The sequence below is a fragment of the Aotus nancymaae genome, unplaced genomic scaffold (assembly GCF_030222135.1).
Source record: "Aotus nancymaae isolate 86718 unplaced genomic scaffold, 86718_ANA_hifiasm-v0.15.2.pri h1tg000076l, whole genome shotgun sequence".
NCBI classification, from domain to species: domain Eukaryota; kingdom Metazoa; phylum Chordata; class Mammalia; order Primates; family Aotidae; genus Aotus; species Aotus nancymaae.
Window position 1 is genome coordinate 16,346,363 of NW_026988491.1, and position 24,946 is coordinate 16,371,308.

A 24,946-nucleotide genomic window follows, 5' to 3' on the forward strand; every position below is an offset into this window, starting at 1 on the left:
AGGTCCTGATGGGAATACTAGAAACACATTGTAAATTAAGGTATTGAAGACATATTTATCCATCATTCAATAAAAGTATTGATATGTGTCAGGTTCTATTTTAAACAGGAGAGCCATGATAAGAGTCAAATAAACCCCTAGTTAGGGAATAATACACAAGTCAACAAATAAATACATCAAGAAGTCGCAGAGCTGGGCAAGCTGGCTCATGCCTCTAATCCCAGCACTTTGGGAGGCCAAGGCGGGCAGATCACCTGATGTTAGGAGTTCCACACCACCCTGGCCAACATGGTGAAACCCCGTTTCTACTAAAAATACAAAAACAAAAATTAGCCAGGCATGTGGCGAACGCCTGTAGTCCCAGCTACTTGGAAGGCTGAGGAAGGGGCATCTCTTGAACCCGGGAGGTGAAGGTTGCAGTGAGCTTAGATTGTTCCACTGCATTCCAGCCTGGGTGACAAGAGTGAGAGTTTATCTCAAAAAAAGAAAAAAAAGTCTCAGCTATCCAGCTACCCGCTAGGCAGGGTGGATCAGGCCTATAATTCCAGCACTTTGGGAGGCCAAGGCAGGTAGGTCACTTGAATACAGCAGTTCGAGACCAGCTCGGCCAACATGGCGAAACTCTGTCTCTACCAAAAATACAAAAATTAGCTGGGTGTGGTGGTGTGTGCCTGTAATCCCAGATACTCAGGAGGCTGAGGCAGGAGAATTGCTTGAACCCGGGAGGTGAAGGTTGCAGTGAGCCAAGATTGTGCCACTGCACTCCAGCCTGGGTGACAGAGCGAGACTCCCTCTCAAAAAAAAAAAAAAAAAAAAAAAAAAAAAGTCTCAGGTGGGCCAGGCACAGTGGCTCATGCCTGTAATCCCAGCACTTTGGGAGGTGGAGGCAGATGGATCATGAGCTCAGGAGTTCGAGCCCAGCCTGGCCAACATGGTGAAACCCTGTCTCTACTAAAAACACAAAAATTAGCTAGGCATGGTGGCATGTGCCTGTAATCCCAGCTAGTCAGGAGGCTGAAGTAGGAGAATCACTTGAATCAGGGAGTCAGAGGTTGCAGTGAGCCAAGACGGCACCATGGCACTCCAGTCTGGCGACAGAGTGAGACTGTGCCTCAAAAAAAGTCTCAGGTATCCAGTGCTATGAAGAAAACAAGGTAAAGAGATGGAGCGGAGAAGGAGACAACAGTAAATTGGGTGATTAAATAAGGCTTTTATGAAGAATGACATTTAACCTGAAGTCCTTTAAATGGCCCTACATGATCTACTTTCCTATCCAATTTACATACACCTTCCAACATATTTTGTCTAAACTGGGCATGTAGTCCCAGCTACTCAGGAGGCTAAGGAGATAGCAGAATCCTTTGAGCCTGGGAATTCAAGGCTGCAGTGAGCTGAAATTGCACCACAGTACTCCAACCTAAGCTAGAGTAAGCCTCTATCTCCAAACAAACATTTTGTCATTTACTCATTTATTAGGATTATTGTTTTTTGTGTGTCCTCACCAAGAGAAGGGAATTTTGATTGCTTTGTTTATTGGTAACAAAAACTGGTACATTGTATGTGCTCATTATGGGTTGAATAAATAAATTTGGAGCCTACTGAGCAAGCAGAAAGTAGTAAGAGATGTCAGAGAGGCAGCCAGGGGGCAGAGGAGGCAGGGATTTTATTATAGATCTTATGGGAAGGCATTGAAGATTTTTTTTCATTTTTTGAGAGTCTTGCTATGTTACCAGGCTGGAGTGCAGTAGTGTGATCTCAGCTCATTGCAGCCTCCACTTCCTGGGTTCAAGTGATTCTCCTGCTAGAGCCTCTCCTTTGGCTGAGATTATAAGCATCTGCCACCACATCTGAGTAAGTTTTTGTATTTTTAGCTCAGGTATTCGTCAGGCGGTGTGGCTCTTGCCTGCAATCCCAGCACTTTGGGAGGTTGAGGTGGGCGGATTACTTGAGGTTAGGAGTTTGAGACTAGCCTGGCCAACATGGTGAAAACTTAGCCAGGTGTGGTGGTTTGTGCCTGTAATCCCAGCTACTCAGGAGGCTGAGGCAGGAGAATCGCTTGAACCTGGGAGGCAGAAGTTGCAGTGAGCCGAGATCATGCCACTGTACTCCAGCCTGGGTGATGGAGTAAGGCTCTGTCTCAAGAAAGAGAAAGAAAGAGAGAAAGAGAGAGAAAGAGAAAGGGAAGAAAGATAAGAAAGGGAGGGAAGGAAGGAAGGAAAGGAAAGGAAAGGAAGGAAGGGAACCAAATGGAAGTCTTAGAACTGAAAAATGCAGCAAGTGAATTTAAAAACTCAGTGGATGGGTTCAACAACAGAATGGAGGTGATATTTTTCCCAACAGAAACTGGGAGGAAAAAAGACATGGAAGTGATAGAGGAAAAAAAAATAACTGAACTGGAGGACAGAAAAACAGAAATTAGGCCAGGCATGGTGGCTCACACCTCTTATCCCAGCACTTTGGGAGGCCAAGGGGGGCAGATTGCCTGAGCTCAGGAGTTCGAGACCAGCCTGGGCAACATGGTGAAACCCTGTCTCTCTCTACTAAAAATAAAAAAAATTAGCCAGGCATGGTGTTGCATGCCTGTAATCCCAGCCACTCGCCATTCAGGAGGCTGAGGCAGGACGATCACTTGAACCTGGGAGGCAGAGGTTGCAATGAGCTGAGATGGCACCACTGCACTCCAGCTTGGGCAACAGAGTGAGACTCTGTCTCCAAAGCAAACAAACAAACAAAACCCAGAACAATAGAAATTAACCAATCTGAACAAGAAAGAGAAAATAGATGGAAAACAAAATGAAAAAAACAGAGCCTTGTGGACCTGTGGAAATACCACAAAAGATCTAATATTTGTGTCATCAGGGTTCCAGGCAGAGAGGATAAAGAGGGCCAGGTTGAAAAGGTAATTGATGAAATAATGGCTGGATACTTGCCAACTCTGGCAGGAAAAATCTATAGATTCGAGAAGCTGAGCGAGCACTACATAGAATAAACCCACAGAAATCCGTGCCACAACACATCACAAACTTCTGGAAACCAAAGAGAGAAGAAATGTTGAAAGCAGCAAGAGAAAACAACACCTTACCTAAAGAGGAAAAATCATTTGAATGGCAGATTTCTCACCACAAACCACAGAGGCCAGCAGAAGTGGCAAAATGTTTTTCATGCAAAAAGCAAATACAAAAAAGCACCTGTCAACTCAGAATACTATACATGGTGAAAATATCCTTCAGGAATCAAGGGGGAATCAAGACATTCTCAGAAGGAAAACTAAGAGAATTTGTCACCATTAGGCCTTCCCCTAGAAAGAAGACAATAAAACAAGGACCTTGGAAAATTAGAAAGAAAAAACAAACACAGTGAGAAAAAATATGGGCAAATACAACAAGTTTTTCTTCTCCTTTTGAGTTTTCTAAATTATGTTTGACAGTTGAAGTAAAAATAAATTTTTTTTGGAGATGGAGTCTTGCTCTGTTGCCCAGGCTAGAGTGCAGTGGCAGGATGTCAGCTCGCTACAACCTCTGCCTCCCGTGTTCAAGCAATTCTCATGCCTCAGCCTCCCAGGTACCTGGGATTACAGGCATGTGCCACCATGCCCAGCTAATTTTTGTATTTTTTTCTTTAGTGGAGGTGGGGTTTCACCATGTTCGCCAGGCTGGTCTCAAACTTCTGACCTTAAGTGATCTGCTCGCCTTGGCCTCCCAAAGTTCTGGGATTACAGGCATGAGCCATTGCACCCAGCCTGAAGGAAAAATTATAGCATTATAGTCCGGAATCTATATGGAGAAAATATTTTAAACCATTATCTTATAAACTGGGAGGGGTGAAGGGACACAGAGGAAGGTAAGGTTTCTATATTTCACTCAAACTGGTAAAATGATGACATTAGTAGACTGTCATAAGTCATGTGTATAAGAGCAGCCACTTAAAAAGCTATGCAGAGACACACTCAGAAAAGAAACAGTATAGATAAATCAAAATGGAATTCTAAAAAATGTTAAACCCACAGAAAGGCATAAAAACAGAAAACAAAACATAAAATGAGGTGGGGCACCTGTAATTCCAGCACTTTGGGAGGCCAAGGCGAGAGGATCCCTTGAGCCCAGGAATTGGAGACCAGCTTTGGCAACATAATGAGACCTCATCTCTACAAAAATACACACACACACACACACACACAAACAAAAACACGAGTGTGGTGGTGCACAACTGTATTCTCAACTACTTAGGAGGCTGAGGCAGGAGGTTGGCTTGAGCCCACCAATGTCAAGACTGCAGTAAGCTGCGATTTTGGCACTAGACTCCAGTGTAAGTGATAGAGTAAGACCTTGTCTCAAAAAAAATTATTTCAACCTAAGGAAGCTGATTAGAAAATTAGAAAAAATGGGCTGGGTGTGGTGGCTCACATGTGTAATCCCAGCACTTTGGGAGGCCGAGGCGGGTGGATCACCTGAGGTCAGGAGTTTGAGACCAGCCTGACTAACATGGAGAAACCCTGTCTCTACTAAAAATGCAGAATTATCCGGGCATGGTGGCTCATGCCTGTAATCCCAGCAACTCGGGAGGCTGAGGCAGGAGAATTGCTTGAACCCAGGAGGCGGAGGTTTTGGTAAGCCGAGATTGTGCCATTGCACTCCAGACTGGGCAACAAAAGTGAAATTCCATCTCAAAAAAATAAATAATACATTGTATTATAAGTAATCTAGAGAAAATTTAATGTATGCAGGAAGATGTGCCTAGGCTATATGCAAATACTACACCTTTTAATCTCAGGGAGTGAACATCTTGGGATTTTGGTATACGTGGCGGATCCTGGAGCCAATCCCCCATAGATACCAAGGGACAACTGTACTTAATGGTGAAATGCTGAGTGCTTTCTCCTAAAATTGGGAACAAGGCAAGACTGGCCACTCTCATCACTATTTCACTCTTATTCAGTATAGCTCTGGAACTTCTAGCCAGTGCAACAAGACAGGAAAAAAAAAAAAAAAAAGAGCCGGGCATGGTGGCTCACGCCTGTAATCCCAGCACTTTGGGAGGCTGAGGCGGGTGGATCACGAGGTCAAGAGATCAAGACCATCCTGGCCAAGATGGTAAAACCCATCTCTACTAAAAATACAAAAATTAGGCCGGGCGTGGTGGGTCACGCCTGTAATCCCAGCACTTTGGGAGGCCGAGGCGGGTGGATCATGAGGTCAAGAGATCGAGACCATCCTGGTCAACATGGCGAAACCCCCTCTCTACTAAAAATACAAAAAATTAGCTGGGCATGGTGGCGCGTGCCTGTAATCCCAGCTACTCAGGAGGCTGAGGCAGGAGAATTGCCTGAACCCAGGAGGCGGAGGTTGCAGTGAGTCGAAATCGCGCCATTGCACTCCAGCCTGGGTAACAACAGCAAAACTCCCTCTCAAAAAAAAAAAAAAAGGAAGTAGCTGGACACCATGGCTCACACCTGTTATCCCAGCATTTTGGAAGACTGAGGCAGGCCAATCACCTGAAGTCAGGAGTTGCAGACCAGCCTGGCCAACATGGTGAGACCCCGTCTCTACCAAAAATAAAAAATTAGCCAGGTGTGGTGGTGTGCACTGGTAATCCCAGTTACTTGGGAGGCAGAGGCAGGAGAATCACTTGAACTCGGGAGGCAGAGGTTGCAGAGAGCTGAGATCGAGCCATTGCACTCTAGCCTGGGTGACAGATCAAGAGTCTGTCTCACAAAAAAAAAAAAAAAAGTAAAAGGCATACAGATTGGAAAGGAAGAAATAAAACTGTCCTATTTTTATACCACACGTGGTTTATGTAGAAAACCTCAAGGAATCTAGCAAAATTCTTAGAACTAATAAATGAGTTCAGCAAGGTTATAGGATACATGATAAACATACAGAAATCAATTGTATTTGTATATCTAGCTATGAACATGTGGACACTGAAATTAAAAAGAATGTGACATTTCCAGTTATCCAAAAAGTGAAATATTTAGGTGTAAATCTAACAAAACATAAAATTTGAGACTTGTGTGCTAAAAACTACACAACACTGATAAGAGAAATAAAAAATATATGTATTTTTTTTTACTTTTTTTTTGCACCATATATTCTATCATAGCAATAACAATCTTATTTATTTATTTATTTATTTTTGAGATGGAGTCTCACTCTGTCGCCCAGGCTGGAGTTCAGTGGCGCAATCTTGGCTCATTGCAACCTCTGACTCCCTGGTTCAAGCTATTCTCCTGCCTCAGCCTCCCTAGTAGCTGGGATTATAGGCGCCTGCCACTTCGCCCAGCTAATTTTTTGGTATTTTTAGTAGAGATGGGGTTTCACCCTGTTGGCCAGGATGGTCTTGATCTCCTGACCTTGTCATCTGCCCACCTCAGCCTCTCAAAGTGCTAGGATTACAGGCTTGAGCCACCGTGCCCGGCCAATATATGTATATTTTTGAGACACAATCTCCCTTAGTTGCCCAGGCTGGAATGCAGTGGTGTGATCTGAGCTCACTGCAGCCTTGGACTCCTGGGCTCAAGAAGTCCTCCTACTTTAGCATCCCAAGTAGCTGGGACTATAGGTGCCCACCACCATGGCAGGATAATTTTTTGGTATTTTTTTGTAGAGATGGGTCTCATCAAGTTGACCAGGCTCATCTCCAACTCCTGGCCTCAAGAAATCATTGTTCCTCAGCCTCCCAAAGTGCTGAGATTACAGGCATGAACCACCATACCTGGTTTAAAAAAAATTTAATAGACATACAGCGTTCATGGGTTGTAAGATTCAACACTGTAAAGAGGTCAGTTTTCATGAAATTTCAGTTTAACAAAATTCCTATGAAAATCCTAGTAAGTTTTTTTTATTTATAGACAAAATTATTATTATTATTTTCTTTTTTGATACAGAGTCTTGCTCTGTCGCCCTGGCTGGAGTGCAGTGGTGGGATCTTGGCTCACTGCAACAACTTCCACCTCCCAGGTTCAAGTGATTCTCCTGCCTCAGCCTCCCAAGTAGCTGAGATTACAGGCACCCACCACCATGCCTGGCTAATTTTTGTATTTTTTTTAGTAGAGATGGGAGTTTCACATGTTGGCTGAGCTGGTTTCAAACTCCTGACCTCAGGTGATCTGCCTGCTTTGGCCTCCCAAAGTGCTGGGATTATAGGCGTGAGTCACCGAGCCCGGCCTATTCTAAAATTTATATTAAAAGGCAAAGGAATTAGAATAGCTCAGACAATTTTGAAGAGGAAGAATAAAGTGTAAGGAATCTCTTTTCCTGTTTTCTTTTTTTTTTTTTTTTTGAGACAGAGTCTCACTCTGTCACCAGGTGCCAGGCTGGAGTGCAGTGGCACGACCTCGGCTCACTGCAACCTCCACCTCCCAGGTTCAAGCAATTCTCCTGCCTCAGCCTCCTGAGTAGCTGGGACTACAGGTGCGCACCACCACACCCAGCTAATTTTTTTTGTATTTTTAGTAGAGACGGGGTTTCACCATGTTGGCCAGGATGGTCTCGATCTCTTGACCTCATGATCCACCCGCCTCTGCCTCCCAAAGTGCTGGGATTACAGGCATGAGCCACCACACCTGGCCATCTTTACCTGTTTTCAAGACGTACTTTTTACAGTTGCAGTAATCAAGACTGGTGTTGGTGGAGGATAGACATACATATCAATGGAACAGAATAGAGAACCCAGAAAAGACTCACTCAAATATGCCCAACTGAATATTGACAGAGGTACAAAAGTAATTCAGTGGAGGAAAAACACACCATTTTAAACAAATGGTGCTGGAGCAATGGAATATCTATCGGCAAACAAAAAACAAAACAAAAAACTCTCGACCTATGTCTCACATGTTATACAAAAATTAACATGTATCATGAACTTAAACCTAAAACATAAAACTATAAAACTTTTAGAATGAAGGCCAGGTGCAGTGTCTCACCCCTGTAATCCCAGCACTTTGGGAGGCCAAGGTGGGCGGATCATGAGGTCAGGAGATGAGACCATCCTGGCCAACATGGTGAAACTCCATCTCTATTGAAATACAAAAAATTAGCTGGTCTCTTGCAGTAAAACAAACAAAAAAAATTAGCTGGTCGTTGTGGTGCGAGCCTGTAATCCCAGCTACTCGGCAGGCTGAGGCAGGGGATCGCTTGAACCTGGGAGGCAGAGATCACGGCACTGCACTCCACCCTGGTGACAGAGTGAAACTACAAAAAGAAAATGCAAAAATGAAGCATCTGAATGAAGGACTAGTAACACCGAATGTAGTTTTTTTGTGAATCTTATCTGCAGATATGTACAGACCACATCCTAAGACTGACTTCTGCCTCAACAGAAATACATGAGCCAGTGCCTTATTGGAAATGATCTGCGTTGTTTGTTTTTTTTTAAATAGAGATGGGGTTTCACCATGTTGGTCAGGCTGGTCTTGAACTCCTGACCTCAGGTGATTCACCTGCTTTGGTCTCCCAAAGTGTTGGGATTAACAGGCATGAGCCACTGCACCCAGATGATTTTCTTGTTTTAAGAACTGGTATATATAGGTACATCTTGAATGTTCTGCTTTCCTTACCCTTATGCCTGTACTTCACCTCAGCCTTCAATTTCATTGTGTTTCCTTGCTACTTAATATTTTGAAATCTGGTATGAAACTATTGCATGATCCCTGCATCTCTGCTTGTGCATATATCATAGTTCTCTTATAATGAGTGTGCATAGATCTATTTCATTTGAGGTAATCAAAGTTTAAATAATATATTGGATCATTAAAAATAAAATATAACTTTAAATGCAAAAAAAAAAAAAAACCCAAAACACAACAAAAAAAAATAAACTTATAGAATGAAAGGAGAAAATCTGCAGGATCTACGGCCACACAGAATTCTTAGACTTGACCACAAAAGCATTATCTAGGAATGGAACAATTGATAAACTGAACACTAGAATTTAAAACTTTTGCTCTGTGAAAGGGCCTTTTAAAAGGATGAACAGACGGCTACAGAGTGGGAGAAAGTATTTGCAAACCACATATCTGACAAAGCACTAAGAGATGGAATATATAAAGAAAGAATTCTTGGCCGGGTGTGGTGGCTCACACTTGTAATCCCAGCATTTTGGGAAGCTGAGGCGGGCGGATCACAAGGTCAGGAGTTTGAGACCAGTCTAGCCAACATAGGGAAACCCCTTCTCTACAAGTTAGCCAGGCATGGTGGCATATGCCTGTAATCCCAGCTATTCAGGAGGCTGAGACAGGAGAATCGCTTGAACCTGGGATGTGGAGATTACAGTGAGCCGAGATGGCGACATTGCACTCCAGCCTGGGCAACAAAGGGAGACTCCATCACACACGCACAAAAAGAAAGAATTCTTAAAACTCAGCTGTCAAAAAACAATCCAATTAGAACATGAGCAAGTGGCATGAAAAGATATTTAATTGGAGAGGATATATAATACAAATGGCAAGGAAGCACATGAAGAGATGTTCAGCACCATTTGCCATTAGAGAAATGCAAATTAAAACCAGAATGAGATATCACTACCCATCAGAATGGTCAAAAAAAAAAAAAAAGAAAAAAAAAGAAACTGTGACAACACCAAATGCTGGTGAGAATGTGGAAAAATGAAATCACTCATACATTGCAGGTAGAAATACAAAATGGCACAGTCACTTTGGAAAAAGTTTGGCAGTATCTTTTTTTTTTTCTTACTGAGTTTCACTTTTGTTGCCCAGGCAATGGTGCGATCTGCCTCCTGGGCAGGAGATGACTCTCCTGCCTCCGCCTCCCGAGTAGCTGGGATTACAGGCATGCGCCACCACACTCGGCTAAATTTTTTGTATTTAGCAGAGACAGGGTTTCATCCTCACTGAATTCCTAATCAGATGCCATTTTGAGTTGAGTCTATTTGCAGGAACATGCAGGGGAAGGCCAAAAAAAAAAAGAGGGTTTCAGCATGTTGGTCAGGCTAGTCTCAAACTCCTGATCCCAGGTGATCCACCCACCTCAGCCTCCCAAAGTGCTGGGATTACAGGAGTGGGTCACCATGCCTGGCTGCAGTATTTTTTTTCTTTTGAGACAAGGTAATTACTCTTGTTGCCCAGGCTGGAGTGCAGTGTCGTGATCACAGGTCGTTGCAGGCACGACCTCCCCAGGCTCAAGCAATCCTCCCACCTCAGCCTCCAGAGTAGCTGGGACTACAGGTGTGCACCACCACGCCTGGCTAATTTTTGATTTTTAGAAGAGACAGGGGTTTCACCATGTTGGCCAGGCTGGTCTTGAACTCCTGGCCTCAACTGATTGACCCACTTCAGCCTCCTAAAGTGCTGGGATTACAGACATAAGCCACCATGCCTGGCCTAATTTTAACCATTTTAAGTGTACAGTTCAGTGGCATTAAGTATATTCAGATTGTTGTGCAACCCTTGCCACCATCCATCTCTAAAACTTTTTTTATTTGCCCAAACTGAAACTCTATACCTGTTAAACAATTACTTTCCATTACTTCTGTCTCTATGAATTTGACTACTGGGCACTGCATCTAAGTGGAATCATACAATATATATCTTTTTGTGTCTGGCTTATTTCACTTAGCATAATATCTTCAAGGTTAATCCATGTTGTCGCATATATCAGAATTTCAATCCTTTAGAAAACTGAATAATATTCCATTGCATGTATACACATTTTGCTTATCCATTCATCCATCAATCGATATTTGGATTTTTCTTTCTTTTTTTTTAATTTATATTGATATTTGGATTTTTCTACCTTTTGGCTATTGTGAATAATGCTGCTATAAACACTGGTGTACAAATAACTGAGTCCCTGCTTTCAATTTTTTTTTTTTGAGACTGAGTTTTGTTCTGTCACCCAGGCTGGAGTGCAATGGTGCAATCTTGGCTCACTGCAACCTCCGCCTCCTGGGTTCAAGCGAGTCTCCTGTCTCAGCATCCTGAGTAGCTGGGATTACAGGCACCAATCACCACGCCCAGCTGTAAGTTCTAAAGTAACATACACACAGACCATATACTTCTATATTGTTTTGTAGTTTATTTTTATTTTTATTTATTTTTTGAGATGGAGTCTCACTCTGTCACCAGACTGGAGTGTAGTAGTGTGATCTTGGCTCACTGCAACCTCTGACTCCCTGGTTCAGGTGATTCTCCTGCCTCAGCCTCTTGAGTAGCTGGGATTACAGGAATGCGTCACCATGCCCAGCTAATTTTTGTATTTTTAGTAGACACGGAGTTTCACCATGTTGGCCAGGATGGTTTCTATCTCCTGACCTCGTGATCCACTCGCCTCAGCCTCCCAAAGCGCTGATATTACAGGCATGAGCCACTGCACCCGGCCTAGTTTTTTTTTTTAAATGACAGTCACAAATGCTTTACCCTTGATGGGGAATGACATATCTATTTTCAATGAATAGTAATGCCTTAAAAAGTAACAGCATTTTGTCTAAATTGAACTTATGTAATTGCACAAAAGTCACAGAAAGCATTAAGAAACACTAGTAAAGATGGAAGTTTTCTCAGACTCTTGCACAGCAACTCCAGGAAGCCTTGATTCCAGTGCGTCCTCCCATTCACACAGTAATGATGCTCTAACTCAGAGACACACTGGCAGAGAACAGCAGCACAGCCAGAACCCAGGCGGTTTGTAAAAGTAAAACTCTGCTCTACTGTTAAGCTTTAATTATGCATTCATTCATCTTTTCATTACTCTGGGAGCATTAAAAACACTTCAAATTAAAGTATATTTTCTCAGGCTTAAAACTTGTTTTGAGCTATAGACAAAAAATTTTTAAAAAATCATACCATAAAACCCTCTTTCAAGCAGGGTCCCTTACGCCGCTATTATCTGTGGGGCCTTCCTAATTTTCTAATAGACACACAAACAAGTTACATTCTCAGCTATCAAACACAGTTGAAGGACTGCAGATATTCTAACTCTGTTTTATTAGCAGCAGTTATTGGAAACACTGTTACAAAGGCCTCTGAGGTCACTGCTGGACTGGTGGAACAGCTCACTGTGCTTTATTCTCCATCTCTGACATGGGAACAGGAGCGGGAGAAGCAGCAGTCGTGCTTCCCATTTGTGATCTTTGTATTATTAACAAAGCTGAACAGGGTGTGGGTATGGATATTTGGAAAAACACAACAAAGGTACATTTTTCTGTTTTAATGAGTTGCAATGTTTTTATATGGAGATTTAACTTGTTTTATGGATCTTAATCTCATTTAAGACAGTATTTCCTTTGGGAAGGTTTTTCCCTTTCTCACCTTATAAAAACTGAGAAAAAAGCAAGGTTTTGAAAGAAGATGTACACAGAGTACTGTAAGTTACTAACATGGATACTATGAGAAGAGGAGAGTTCTTGCTCCAGTTTTTCTTTTTTATTGAGACAGGGTCTTGCTCTGTTGCTCAGGGTGGAGTGCAGTGGTACAGTCATGGCTCACTGCAGCCCTGACCTCCTAGGCTCAAGCGACCCTCCCACCTCGGCCTCCTGAGTAGCTGGGACTATAGGTGCACACCACCACACCTGGCTAACTTTAAAAGTTTTTGTCTCAAACTCCTGGGCTCAAGCGACCCTCCCTCCTTGGCCTCCCAAAGTGTTGGGATGACAGGCATGAGCTACTACACCCAGCTTTACTCCAGTATTTCCACTGCTGTGTTTCAAATAAAGAACACACACACAAACACACACTCAAAAAAAAAAGAACAAATAACACAATCTGTTTCCTAATTGTGGAGAAAAAATAGTAATTCCTGAAATAAATACATAAAAGCATGTGACACTGGCTATCCAGGTAAGTTTCCTTCATTTAAATGGTACTATATCTTCAATTCAGGGAGGAAAATTCCAGTGGTAACATTTGAATAATTTTTTAAAAAATTAAGGCTTTTAATAGGAGCACCTGGTATATAAATTATCTGTCATACTTAGAACTAAAGGCTCCTGGGCGCAGTGGCTCACACCTGTAATCCAAGCACTTTGGGAGGCTGAGGTGGGTGGATCACGAGGTTGGGAGATTGAGAGACCATCCTGGCCAACATGGTAAAACTGTGTCTCTACTAAAAATACAAAAATTAGCTGGGCATGGTGGTGCGTGCCTATAATCCCAGCTACTAGGGGGACGGAGGCAGGCGAATCGCTTGAACCTGGGAGTCGCAAGTTGCAGTGAGCCAAGATGGCACCACTGCACTCCAGCCTGGCGACAGAGTTAGATTCCATCTCAGAAAAAACAAAAACAAAAACAAAAACAAAAAACTAACGGCTCAAAACAAATGATAAATGTACAATCTGATGGATATGCTAATTGTTCTGATCTGATTACTATCCACTATATGTATCAAAATATCACTACGTACACTGTAAATATGTACAATTATTATGTCAATTAAAAACTTTAAAAAAATTTAAAAAGCTAGGCCGGGCGCGGTGGCTCAAGCCTGTAATCCCAGCACTTTGGGAGGCTGAGGCGGGTGGATCACGAGGTCAAGAGATCAAGACCATCCTGGTCAACATGGTGAAACCCCGTCTCTACTAATACAAAAAAATTAGCTGGGCATAGTGGCGCGTGCCTGTAATCCCAGCTACTCAGGAGGCTGAGGCAGGAGAATTGCCTGAACCCAGGAGGCGGAGGTTGCGGTGAGCCAAGATCGCGCCATTGCACTCCAGCCTGGGTAACGAGAGCAAAACTCCGTTCTCAAAAAAAAAAAAAAAAAAAAAAAATTTAAAAAGCTAATATAAAGGTCTTACCTTAAAACTCTGAATTTATCTTATTGACCTTTGTATACTTACAAGTTTTTGAACTTGCAAAGTAGTTGAAAACTGTGGGAAGTCTTCAAGTCCCAGCTTTACTGAATGTAAGAGATCAGCAAATTTTAACCTAAATTTTAAGAATTTTAAGAAATATTTGGATACATTTTATTCTTGAAGTATTAAATTTTAATTAGTTGGAAAACTTGTTTAAGTGGAATGGGTCATTTCCTGACATTAGAAAAATGAAATTATTTTATATCCAATAAGTTAATAGCATTCTTTGTATTAAAAAAAAAACTAAATATGGGGTGTCTGTGGCATGGCTAAGCATGAATAAGATCACACACAGCACAGTGCATAATTATCTGCTCAACAAATCCTGAATATATCAGACAGCCCATAAAACATTACTATGAGATGTTCATTATGCTATCTCGATGGTTCTAAAAGTCTGATTCCAATGCTTAGCTGCTATAGTTAATCTGGGACCCAAAGGACAATATACCTGGGTCAGGGACTAAAAATCACCAGAAGAATTCCACAGTAGTCTTTCTGACTACCAGTAACATCTATATAACTTGACTGGACTCACTAGAAGTCTGTTTCATGTCCAAGTATGCTGCTATACATAGAAGCCACCTAGGCTTTTAGCTAGCAAGTTTAGAGACAGGAGGCTGGGCGTGGTGGCTCACGCCTGTAATCCAGCACTTTGGGAGGCCAAGGTGGGCAGATCACTTGAGGTCAGGAGTTTGAGACCAGCCTGGCCAACATGGTGAAACCCTGTGTCTACTAAAAATACAAAAATTAGCTGGGCATGGTGGTGGGCCCCTATAATCTCAGCTACTCAGGAGGCTGAGGCAGGAGAATTGCTTGAACCCCAGAGGTGGAGGTTGCAGTGAGCCAAGATTGCACCACTGCACTCCAGCCTGGATGATAGTGAGACTCAGTTAAAAAAAAAAAAAAAAGAAAAAGAAAAAAGGAAAAGAAAGTCCTTATTCCTGGATTGTAAATGAAAAAGGAAACACAATCCAAGGAAAGGGTTGTTGGGGGCACAGAGCTCAGGAAGTGAGAAGCCAGAGTCCTGGAGTTATTTCCCTCCCCTTCTTTTAAAAAGTAGCACTAGATTGAGAAATTGGAGGGAGGAAGAAGGGTGGGTATGGGGGACGGAGACTCCAGCTGTGCAGCCTCCATTCCAAGAGCTACTTAGATAAGGTGCGCAAAGCCAAAGCATTCCTGGGTTAGCACTGTCAGGATACAATTTGTATCACTTTTGTTTTCACATTATCTGTCTCTTGAGGAAGTCACTGCCTGTCTGCTTTTCACTCTGTACCCTGGGTTTCCCTGATAAGATAGGTAAACTTCCAGCACTGCAGAGATTGTTAATCCCCTAGCTTGTGCTTCCCTAATACAAATATATATTTTTAAAAACCCTCAAATTGGCCGGGCGTGGTGGCTCACGCCTGTAATCCAAGCACTTTGGAGGCCAAGGCGGGCGGATCACCTGAGGTTGGGAGTTCAAGACCAGCCTGACCAACATGGTGAAACCCCGTCTTTTTAAAAAAAAAAAAAAAAAAAAAAAAGACCCTCAAATTTGTGTTGTAACAACTGGCATGTTTTATACATCTTGAGCCCATATCCAGGTTTAAAGGAGATGAACACACTGGCTCTTAAAGCTTCCCTCTATCACAGAAGCTCCTAAATAAGCTATCTGTGGTAGTCTAGCCCTGTTCACCTTGCAAACTGAGTTGCTGTATAATTGTATGCAATGTTAGGTTTAAAGAAATATGACTCAGGCCATGTGTGGTGGCTCACAGCCTGTAATCGTAGCACTTTGGGAGGCCGAGGTGGGCGGATTGCCTGAGCTCAGGAGTTTGACACCAGCCTGGGTAACATGGTGAAACCCATTTCTACTAAAATACAAAAAATTAGCTGGGCATGGCAGTATTCGCCTGTAGCCCCCAGCTACTTGGGAGGCTGAGGCAGGAAAATTGCTTGAACCTGGTAGGGGAAGGTTGCAGTGAGCTGAGATCACACCACTGCACTCCAGCCTGGGCAACAGAGTGAGACTCCCTCTCCCCCCAAAAAAAGAAAGAAAGAAAGAAAGAAAGAAAAAAAAGAAATATGACTCTTTACCACTGCATGCTCACTGCTAATATCAGAGAAAGATAGGAATCATAAGATAGTTATTGGTGGATTCCATATTTTGTTTTTATTAGCACTAGAGGAAATCACAGAATGATAACAGGGGTGCTTCTCTGAAAATGGTGCCATGACTGTGACTTTGTGACTCTGACAGGGTAAGTAAGTAGAGGATCCGCCTCTGCATAGCTACAAGGATAACCCATGAGGGTCAGTGGATTAAGAATCCATAGAGGGAGCAGGGATGTCTGGGAAAGAAATCATTCTTTTTTCTTTTTATTAATTTTTGAAGGCATCATTAAGAAATCATCTTTAAATTGAAGAGAAAAGATGGCTGGATGTCTGGATTTTTTTTTTTTTTTGAAGCAGAGAGTTTCGCTGAGTCATTCAGGCTGGAGTGCAGTCGCATGGTCTCAGCTCACTGCAACCTCCACCTCCCAGGTTCAAGCAATTGTCATGCCTCAGCCTCCCAAGTAGCTGGGATTACAGGCGTGAACCACCATGCCTGACTAATTTCTGTATTTTTAGTAGAGTCAGGGTTTCACCATGTTGGTCAGGCTGGTCTCAACCTCCTGGTCTCAAGTGACCCACCTGCCTCGACCTCCCAAAATGCTGAGATTACAGGCGTGAGCCACCATGCCCAGTCCTGATGTCTGGATATTTAGTAGATACATACATACTTTTCTTTCTCTTCCATTTCCTTCTTTTTCTTTTTTTTTTGAGATGGAGTTTCGCTCTTGTTACCCAGGCTGGAGTGCAATGGCGCAATCTCGGCTCACCGCAACCTCTGCCTACTGGGTTCAGGCAATTCTCCTGCCTCAGCCTCCTGAGTAGCTGGGATTACAGGCATGCGCCACCATGCCCAGCTAATTTTTTGTATTAGTAGAGACGGAGTTTCACCATGTTGACCAGGATGGTCTCGATCTCTTGACCTTGTGATCCACCTGCCTCGGCCTCCCAAAGTGCTGGGATTACAGGCTTGAGCCACCGCGCCCGGCCCCCATTTCCTTCTTTATCAAGAATCTAAACACTTTCCAGGTCCTAGGCAACCAAACGGCAAGAAGGGCTCACAACTGTTTTGTTTGGTAGGTAGCTATTGTTGTTGGAACCTGGACTATGGCTGACTAGTAAGAATGTGCCACTGAGGGTTCATGTGGCTCCAGTAGACATGCAGGATCTAGAATAGGTAGGGAGGAGTTACATAAGGTATGTATTGGCCACCCACAATCACCAACAGGTGAATTTTAGCATAAGCAGAGACCTTGGTGATTAGTTAAAAATACAGGCATCACACAAACTTATTATGATATTGGGTGGATCTCAGCAAAAGAACAGAAAGGGAAGGACTTGAAAGAAGTGAATTTTCTATATGTTTAAATGTGTTAACTGGAATGCATGGACATATGTAACCAAGACCTTTCTTTACGTTTAAAAATTAAACTTGTCTGGTCATAAATTCTATAGAATTAATGTTACAGCTGCAGTAACATACTGTTCAAAAATTCATTTTTCCAGACTTCTAACTACTTAAAACAAAACCCCCCCACACACACACACGATTACAAACATTGACACAGCTGCTGTATTCCCAAATGGAATATGTATATAAATGTACACACAGAGATATTCAGAAAGCACATGAGCAGGGATGCCAGCATACACTCATCTTGAACCTGAGGTGCATGTGGGCTGCAGTGAAGGTCAAGAGGCTGGTCTACATATCTGTTCAATGTCATTCATCTCCTTGGGACAATCTGCAGAAAGGATGAGAGGTGAGTCCTGAGTCACCACTACATCATCCTCAATTCGTACACCAAGACCCCGAAACTTCTCTGGGGCATCTCTGTCATCCTCTGGAATATAAATGCCTGTGAAGTAGAAAGAAGAACATGCTATTCAGCAAAGTTGTGTGTAATTATAAAAAAAAAAAAAAAAAAAGGGAAGAAAAGAAACTTGGTGGTTTGGGGGCAAGTAAGTTAACCTCTGGGTTAAAATTCCTTCCTCTGTAATGCTGATCTTTATGGTACCTACCTAATAAAGCTGTGAGGATTAAATGAGATAATACATGTCAAAGTGCCTGGCATATAATGGTCAACACCTGTTGGTATCATTGCTAAAATTATTCCGGTTATCTGTATAATGGACTATAAGCTCCATACAAATATGACAATGCTGACCATGATTTTGTCATATTCTAGTGGCTCAAGCAGGCCAGTAAAGTTACCTAACTTAAAAGTATGTCAATGGCTGGGCGCGGTGGCTCACACCTGTAATCCCAGCACTTTGGGGGGCCAAGGTGGGTGGTTCACAAGGTCAGGAGTTCGAGACCAGTCTGGCTAACATAGTGAAACCCCTGTCTCTACTAAAAATACAAAAATTAGCTGGGTGTGGTGGTGGGCGCCTGTAGTCCCAGCTACTCCAGAGGCTGAGGTGGGAGAATCGCTTGAACCCGGGAGGCGGAGGTTGCAGTGAGCTGAGACCACGCCATTGCACTCCAGCCTGGGTGACAGAATGAGACTCCATCTCAAAAAAAAATAAAAGTACATCAATATACATGGGGGACAAAGAGATTATATAAGTGCATTCTTCCCCTGCCTAAGAGTACCCTGGAAAAAGCACTTGGCAAAAATAAAGACAAAATACATTTAAAATGTATTAAACAATTATTTAGAGATTATCAGCCTTGATAACTGGAAGCTGCAGAAACAGTCATTATAAAATTTTTTGTTTTCCTCTCAAATAAGGTTTAAATATATCTGATGTGTCTAATGTAAAGTAAAGGAGAAACTGAAAGACTTTAATGTACATTTGGAAAAATGTAGGAACCTCAGGTACCCTTTCTAATCATGAAGTTAAGAAATATACCAGGTCTTTTCATAAGAAAAAAGTTGTAAACTTCTTTCACTATCCTCACAGATACTGCCTCTGTGATTTAAAAAAAAAGAGAGATCAGCAAAGGAAAATGTAGCACAGTCTAAGGAAGCACCCAGGTACCAATCAGATTGAACTAAATGATGTATCTATGGATCTATGGGCACAGATAGCAATGTATGACTGGGTTCAAAGGGTGGCATAAAAGACATTTTACAGCCATAATTTATATAGAGATTAAAATACTTGGAATCTAAAATTTAGATCTGTTTTTCAAAACAAAACCAGCATCAGTGTTTAACCATCAACTCTGACAATATCAGTCTTCACATACCACTGTGACCACTGCTTCTCTTCAGAATTCTGCCCAAGTCCCAGGACCGCTCAAGTTAGGTAACTATCTAATTGTTAGCTTTCTCCGAAGCTTATGAGGAAGGCATTGGATACTAAGGAGTGGGATGGTGCTTGGTAGATCAACGCAGCTTGCAGAGGTGTTAAAACTGAGAGTATAGTGTGTCTGCGTGTCTCTCTGCATGCAAGCACTGGGGGCTTTGGAAGCTTGAGGAGCCCCCCAGTACTAAATGGGAGACCAGTACAAACTGGCCCTGGCAAAGGCAGGATTAAAAAAGATTCATTTCTTAACATCTGCTTATAGGAAGTATTTCCCATCTGTTGTTTATTGGAAGAGTCAAATGGAACAAATTGTGTGATGTTAATTAAGAATACGAAAGATAAATCTAAAATAAAATTATCTTCTACACTGGAGAGACTTTTTTTCCTGTCTCTTCTAACTTAATTACTTTGGTTGAGGTAAAAATAAACAATGTGGCCACCCATGGTGGCTCACGCCTGTAATCCTACCACTTTGGGAGGCTGAGACAGGTAGATCACCTGAGGACGAGAGCCCGAGACCAGCCTGGCCAACATGGGGAAATCCTCTCTCTACTAAAAATATAGAAACTAGCCATTCGTGGTGGCGGGTGCCTATAATACCAGCTACTCAGGAGGCTGAGTCAGAAGAATTGCTGAACCTGGGGGGCGGAGGTTGCGGTGAGCCAGATCATATCACTTCACTCCAGCCTGGGTGAAAGAGCAAAACTCCATCTCAAAAACAAACAAACAAACAAACAATGTTTACCTCATACTACTATTATAACACCTCTCCTTACCTGGCTCAATTGTGATTACCATCCCAGCCTGTAGAGGGAGGGAACGGGGCATGTCTGGAGTGTCGTGGACATCCATCCCAAGGTAGTGGCCAACATGATGAGGGCAGTATTTTCGAGCAGCCTGGAAAAGATAATTAACACAGTATCATTAGAGCAATGACCTATTACGGGGAATGATGGGCAAGTATAAATCAGTGAGATATGTGTTAGTATCTCCCCTACTGTTCTGCCACTTTAGTTTAATCCATCCTTGGACTAATACTTAAAGGCACCGGAAAAACTGCGACCTCATATGCAATTCTGCCAGTGGCATTCTCATAAATCCACATTTCCATTCCCACTATTTAATATAGTACACATACGCTGACTTTGGTAATCCCAACTAATGACTGTGGCAAATGAAAGTCTCTTTTCTTCAGTACCATAGGAAAGGTAAAAATAAAGGAAAGGAAAAAAAAAAAAGAAAATCTCTTTTCTTGGTGACTATTAAAACAGTTATCGTCTTAATGTTCACTCACATATCCCTCTCAGGAATCTACTCTGGAGGCCCTAAGTATCTCACAGCAACTTATGGAGAAGGCATACTTTTGGGTACCTACCAACTTGGGTATTTCTTTCTATTTTTTCTTTTTTTTCTTTTTTGAGATGGGAGTCTTGCTCTGTTGCCCAGGCTGGACTGTAGTGGTGCGATCTTGGCTCACTGCAAACTCCACCTCCTGAGTTCAAGCTATTATCCTGTCTCAGCCTCCTGAGTAGCTGGGATTACAGGCACGCAACACCATGCCTGGCTAATTTTTTAATTTTAGTAGAGATGGGGTTTCACCATGTTGGCCAGGCTGGTCTCGAACTCCTGACCTGATGTGATCCGCCTGCCTCAGCCTCCCAAAGTGCTGGGATTATAGGTGTGAGCCACCATGCCCAGTTAGCTTGGGTATTTCTATCCATTAATTAAAGATTTGTTGGGCTGAGCTACAGGCAATTTATAGCTTCCTTTTTATTGATAACAGAATTCCTAGAAGCCTTAACTTGGAGGCAGGAGATACCTAATGGTCTATCTGACTTGAACATCTAGCATCTTAATTTTAAAGCTGAGGTTTTACATTTTTACTGAACATTATCACATTTTGGATGCAGAAAAAAATCACTAATGATGTGGCCTTTGGGAATATTGCCGAAGTCTCAAAAATGTCACTTAACCAACAAATATCTTCTCCTTTGACCTCCAGAACAACCTATAAAAGGATTAAAAGTTAATCTCTCAGCTGGGCATGGTGGCTGATGCCTATGATCGCAGCACGGGGTGGGTGGATCATGAGGTCAGGAGTTCGAGACCAGCCTGACCAACATGGTGAAACTCCCGTCTCTACTAAAAATACAAAAATTAGCTGGGTGTGGTGGTACACACCCGTAATCCCAGCCACTTAAGAGGCTGAGGCAGGAGAATTGCTTGAACCTGGGAGGCAGAGGTTGCAGTGAGCCGAGATCACACTCCAGTCTGGGTGACAGAGCAAGACTCCATCTCAAAAAAATAAAATGAAAAATCTCTCTCTCTCTCTCTCTTTTGTTTTCATTTTAGAAACAGGGCCTTGTTCTGTGGCCCAGGTTGGAGTGCAGTGCTATGATCATAGCTCACTGCAGCCCTGAATTCCTGGGGTCAAGTGATCCTCCCACCTCAACCTCCCAACTGGCTGGGACTAGAGGTGCACACCACCACACCTGGCTAACTTCTAAATTTTTGTAGAGAGAGGGTCTTCTATGTTTCCCGGGCTTCTCCTCATTTCTTGTTTTCTTTTTCACCCTGTCTGCAACAGACTTCATTTTACATTTTCTGAATACTGAGCTAGTTATGCAGCATGTAATGAATCAGGATGTGCTGCCATCTTCTGGAAGAAATATGTACTGACTTCCTTTGTTTTAATCCATGTTAAAGCTAAATCCCTCTTATTTCTAAATCTTTTTCTTTTTTTTAAACATAAAAAACCGTGTGTGTGTGTGTGTGTGTGTGTAAACAGATGGGGGGTCTCGCTATGTTGCCCAGGCTGGCTTCAAGTGATCCTTCTGCCTCAGACTCCTAAACTACTGGGATCACAGGCATGAATCACTGCATCTGTCCCATTCTAAATCTAATTAGCTTTATATAGGGTAAAAAACCTAGCAGCGTGTTAGGTGTTCTTGAGAATTGGGGTCAAGAGAAGTGAAGTACCTTGAAGGCATTATTTTCCTTAACGTTCTTCATGATCCCCAAGTCTTTAAGCTTCTGTCCTGTCAGGGTCAGCATCATGCTGTAGATATTCTCCAAGCTTGTCCCAGGGAAGCAGAGGGCCAAACAATTTCTCTGGATCTCTAGAACAGCTTCATAGAGTTCTGCCTGAGGTGCACTGAACCTGGGAACAGGAAAACCAAAGAACCTGAACTTAGATAAGTTGATATTATAGGAAGTTTGCTACTAAGTTTGACTAGAAAAACCCCAAGACGCTGCTGCTGCTGGGGCACTGTTGATGTTTAGTGAGTACCAATCTATCAATACAGCCAGGAGCTCAATCACATCCTAGGTGCTCAGTAAGAAGGGCAACAATCTTTCAAGCTGGAGCAGCCACACAGTCTCTCCTTTAAACAGTCAGGAGACACATGAAGTAGGGCCCAAAGAAGCAGCCAACTATGAGTGCAGTCAGTGGGTGGAAAAGGCTCAGCCCTGATCCTGTCTAATCCCTTACAGCACAGACTACCATTTTTAAAAAAGGCAGGAAAGCCTACGGACCCACTTCTGACAGGTGAAGTGGATATCATGGGATAAACTAGTCAACATCTTGGCTACTGGTAACATACTAACACTTAAATGTCTTTAGAATAACAGTTTCTTTAGCAATTATGATATAAAAAAGTGACCTGGGATGATATATGATACTTATTCTCACATACTGTTGATAAGAGTGTAAATTAATACAGCTAATTACATCAAAGGCCTTAAAGATGCTCAAATAGAGCTTATAATTTTACTCTAATATATCCTAAGAAAATAAAGCTGAAAGACCAGGCGCGGTGGCTCACACCTGTAATCCCAGCACTTTGGGAGGCCAAGGTGGGCGGATCACTTGAGGTCAGGAGATAGAGACCAGCCTGGCCAACATGATGAAACCCCATCTTCATATTAAAAAAAAAAAAAGAGGCCGGGCGCAGTGGTTCACATCTGTAATCCCAGCACTTTGGGAGGCCGAGGTGGGCAGATCACGAGGTCAAGAGATTGAGACCATCCTGAGCAACATGGTGAAACCCCGTCTCTACTAAAAATACAAAACTTAGCTGGGCGTGGTGGCGTGCGCCTGTAGTCCCAGCTACTTAGGAGGCTGAGGCAGGAGAATTGCCTGAACACGGGAGGCAGAGGTTGCAGTGAGCTGAGATCACGCCACTCCACTCCAGCCTGGCACCTGGCAACAGAGTAAGACTCTGTCTCAAAAAATAAAAAAAGAAAAGAGAAGAAAAAGAAAAAGAACAAGAAAATAAAGCTGAATGTATGTTCACTGTAATTTTTTTATAAGTGTAAATTTTTAGACAAACTCTAAATGTCCCCTAATAGAAGAATGGCTAAATATAACAGCAAAAGAACACCTATGTACCCATCTTCTAGGTTCATTATTTTATAACCTATAAATGCACACATAACTCACCTCACCACAGTATTACTAAATAATATAACCTTTTTTTTTAAAAAAAGACAATGTCTCACTATGTTGCCCAGGTTGGTCTAGAACGCCTGAGCTCAAATGATCCTCCTGCCTTGGCCTCCCAAAGTGTCTTTATATACACTAAAATGCATACATTTGAACTGTACAATTTTGACAAATGCATGTGCCAAACCCATTGAAGCTGGGGACAATGAACTCCTAAATTCTGCTGAGTCTTTGTTGCCAGCAGAAGCAGCCCTTCTACCCCCGTCTGAGAAGGTTAACCCTGTTTTGTCTGAAAACCTATAGGTATGTCCCCTCAGGTAGTTGCCTTGGTTCTTCTAGAACTGTAACTACACTCAAGTCCCAGCAGGCTCCAAGTTAGGTAGAAAGTGTGACCCATGAGGAGGTCCACTCCATTCCAAAGAGAACTGCATGATGTTTCCAATTTCCAATGGAGAAAAAGCCGGGAATATGGGTAGGAATGAATATTTATGGTGGAGGATAATGGTAGAAGGAACAGAGTTGCACTGGGCAACTTTATGATACAGATCCACTAATCAGAGATTCTGGATTCAATGTTGTAACTGAAGGGGTCAGAAAAGTTCTAACAGTTTGGCTGGCTGGCTGGCTGAAACACAAATCAAAAGGTAAACCACAATATATAAACACAAATGTTACAATTGCTTTGGTATGCTGGAGAAGGAATTCTGCCTCATGACTATAATATAAACTCTGCCTGAGTTTGGACTGAAGTCTGCCCTATAGATTTTGGACTCAACCTTGTGATTTAACACTTGCTTGAGTTTCCAGCTTACTGGCCTAGCCTTGTAAGATTGAGACCAGCTACCACAACTGCATGAGCCAATTCATTAAAATCTATCCGTCCGCCCGCCTGCCCACACATAGATGTCCTATTAGTTCTGTTTCTCTGGAGAATCCTAACTGAAATAGATCCATATTCCTACCATTATATATAACATTTCCACCTCCCCTGAAAGCTTCCTCATGTTCATTTCTTTTCTTCTTTTTTTGAGATGGAGTTTCGCTCTTTTGCCCAGGCTGGAGTAAAGTGGTGCGATCTCAGCTCACTGCAACCTCTGCCCCTGCCGGGTTCAAGCAATTCTTCTGCCTCAGTTTCCAAAATAGTTGGGATTATAGGTGCCTGCCACCATGCCTGACTAATTTTTTTATTTTTAGTAGAGATGAGTTTTTGCCGCGTTGGCCAGGCTGGTCTTCAACTCCTGATCTCAGGTGATCCGCCTGACTTAGCCTCCCAAAGTGCTAGGATTATAGGCGTGACTATGCCCAGCCCTCATGTCCATCTCTAATCAATATCCCTACTTTCTGAGGCAAATG

The 24,946-nt window shown here is 42.6% G+C and overlaps 1 protein-coding gene across 6 annotated transcripts in view; it reads right to left on the bottom strand.

Annotated features, from left to right (window-relative positions):
* Positions 1 to 17,173: 17,173 nt before the first annotated feature.
* Positions 17,174 to 24,946, bottom strand: part of XPNPEP3 (X-prolyl aminopeptidase 3) — a 70,249-nt gene continuing 62,476 nt past the window's right edge. For all 6 annotated transcript variants that reach the window (XM_012459041.2, XM_012459043.3, XM_012459044.1 and 3 more), the window contains 3 exons: positions 22,129 to 22,309; positions 19,926 to 20,046; positions 17,174 to 17,753 (listed from right to left, as the gene is read on the bottom strand). In XM_012459041.2, coding sequence (XP_012314464.1) covers positions 17,587 to 17,753; positions 19,926 to 20,046; positions 22,129 to 22,309 — 469 coding nt within the window. In that variant the 3' untranslated portion in view covers positions 17,174 to 17,586. The remainder of the gene's footprint in view (positions 17,754 to 19,925; positions 20,047 to 22,128; positions 22,310 to 24,946) is intronic.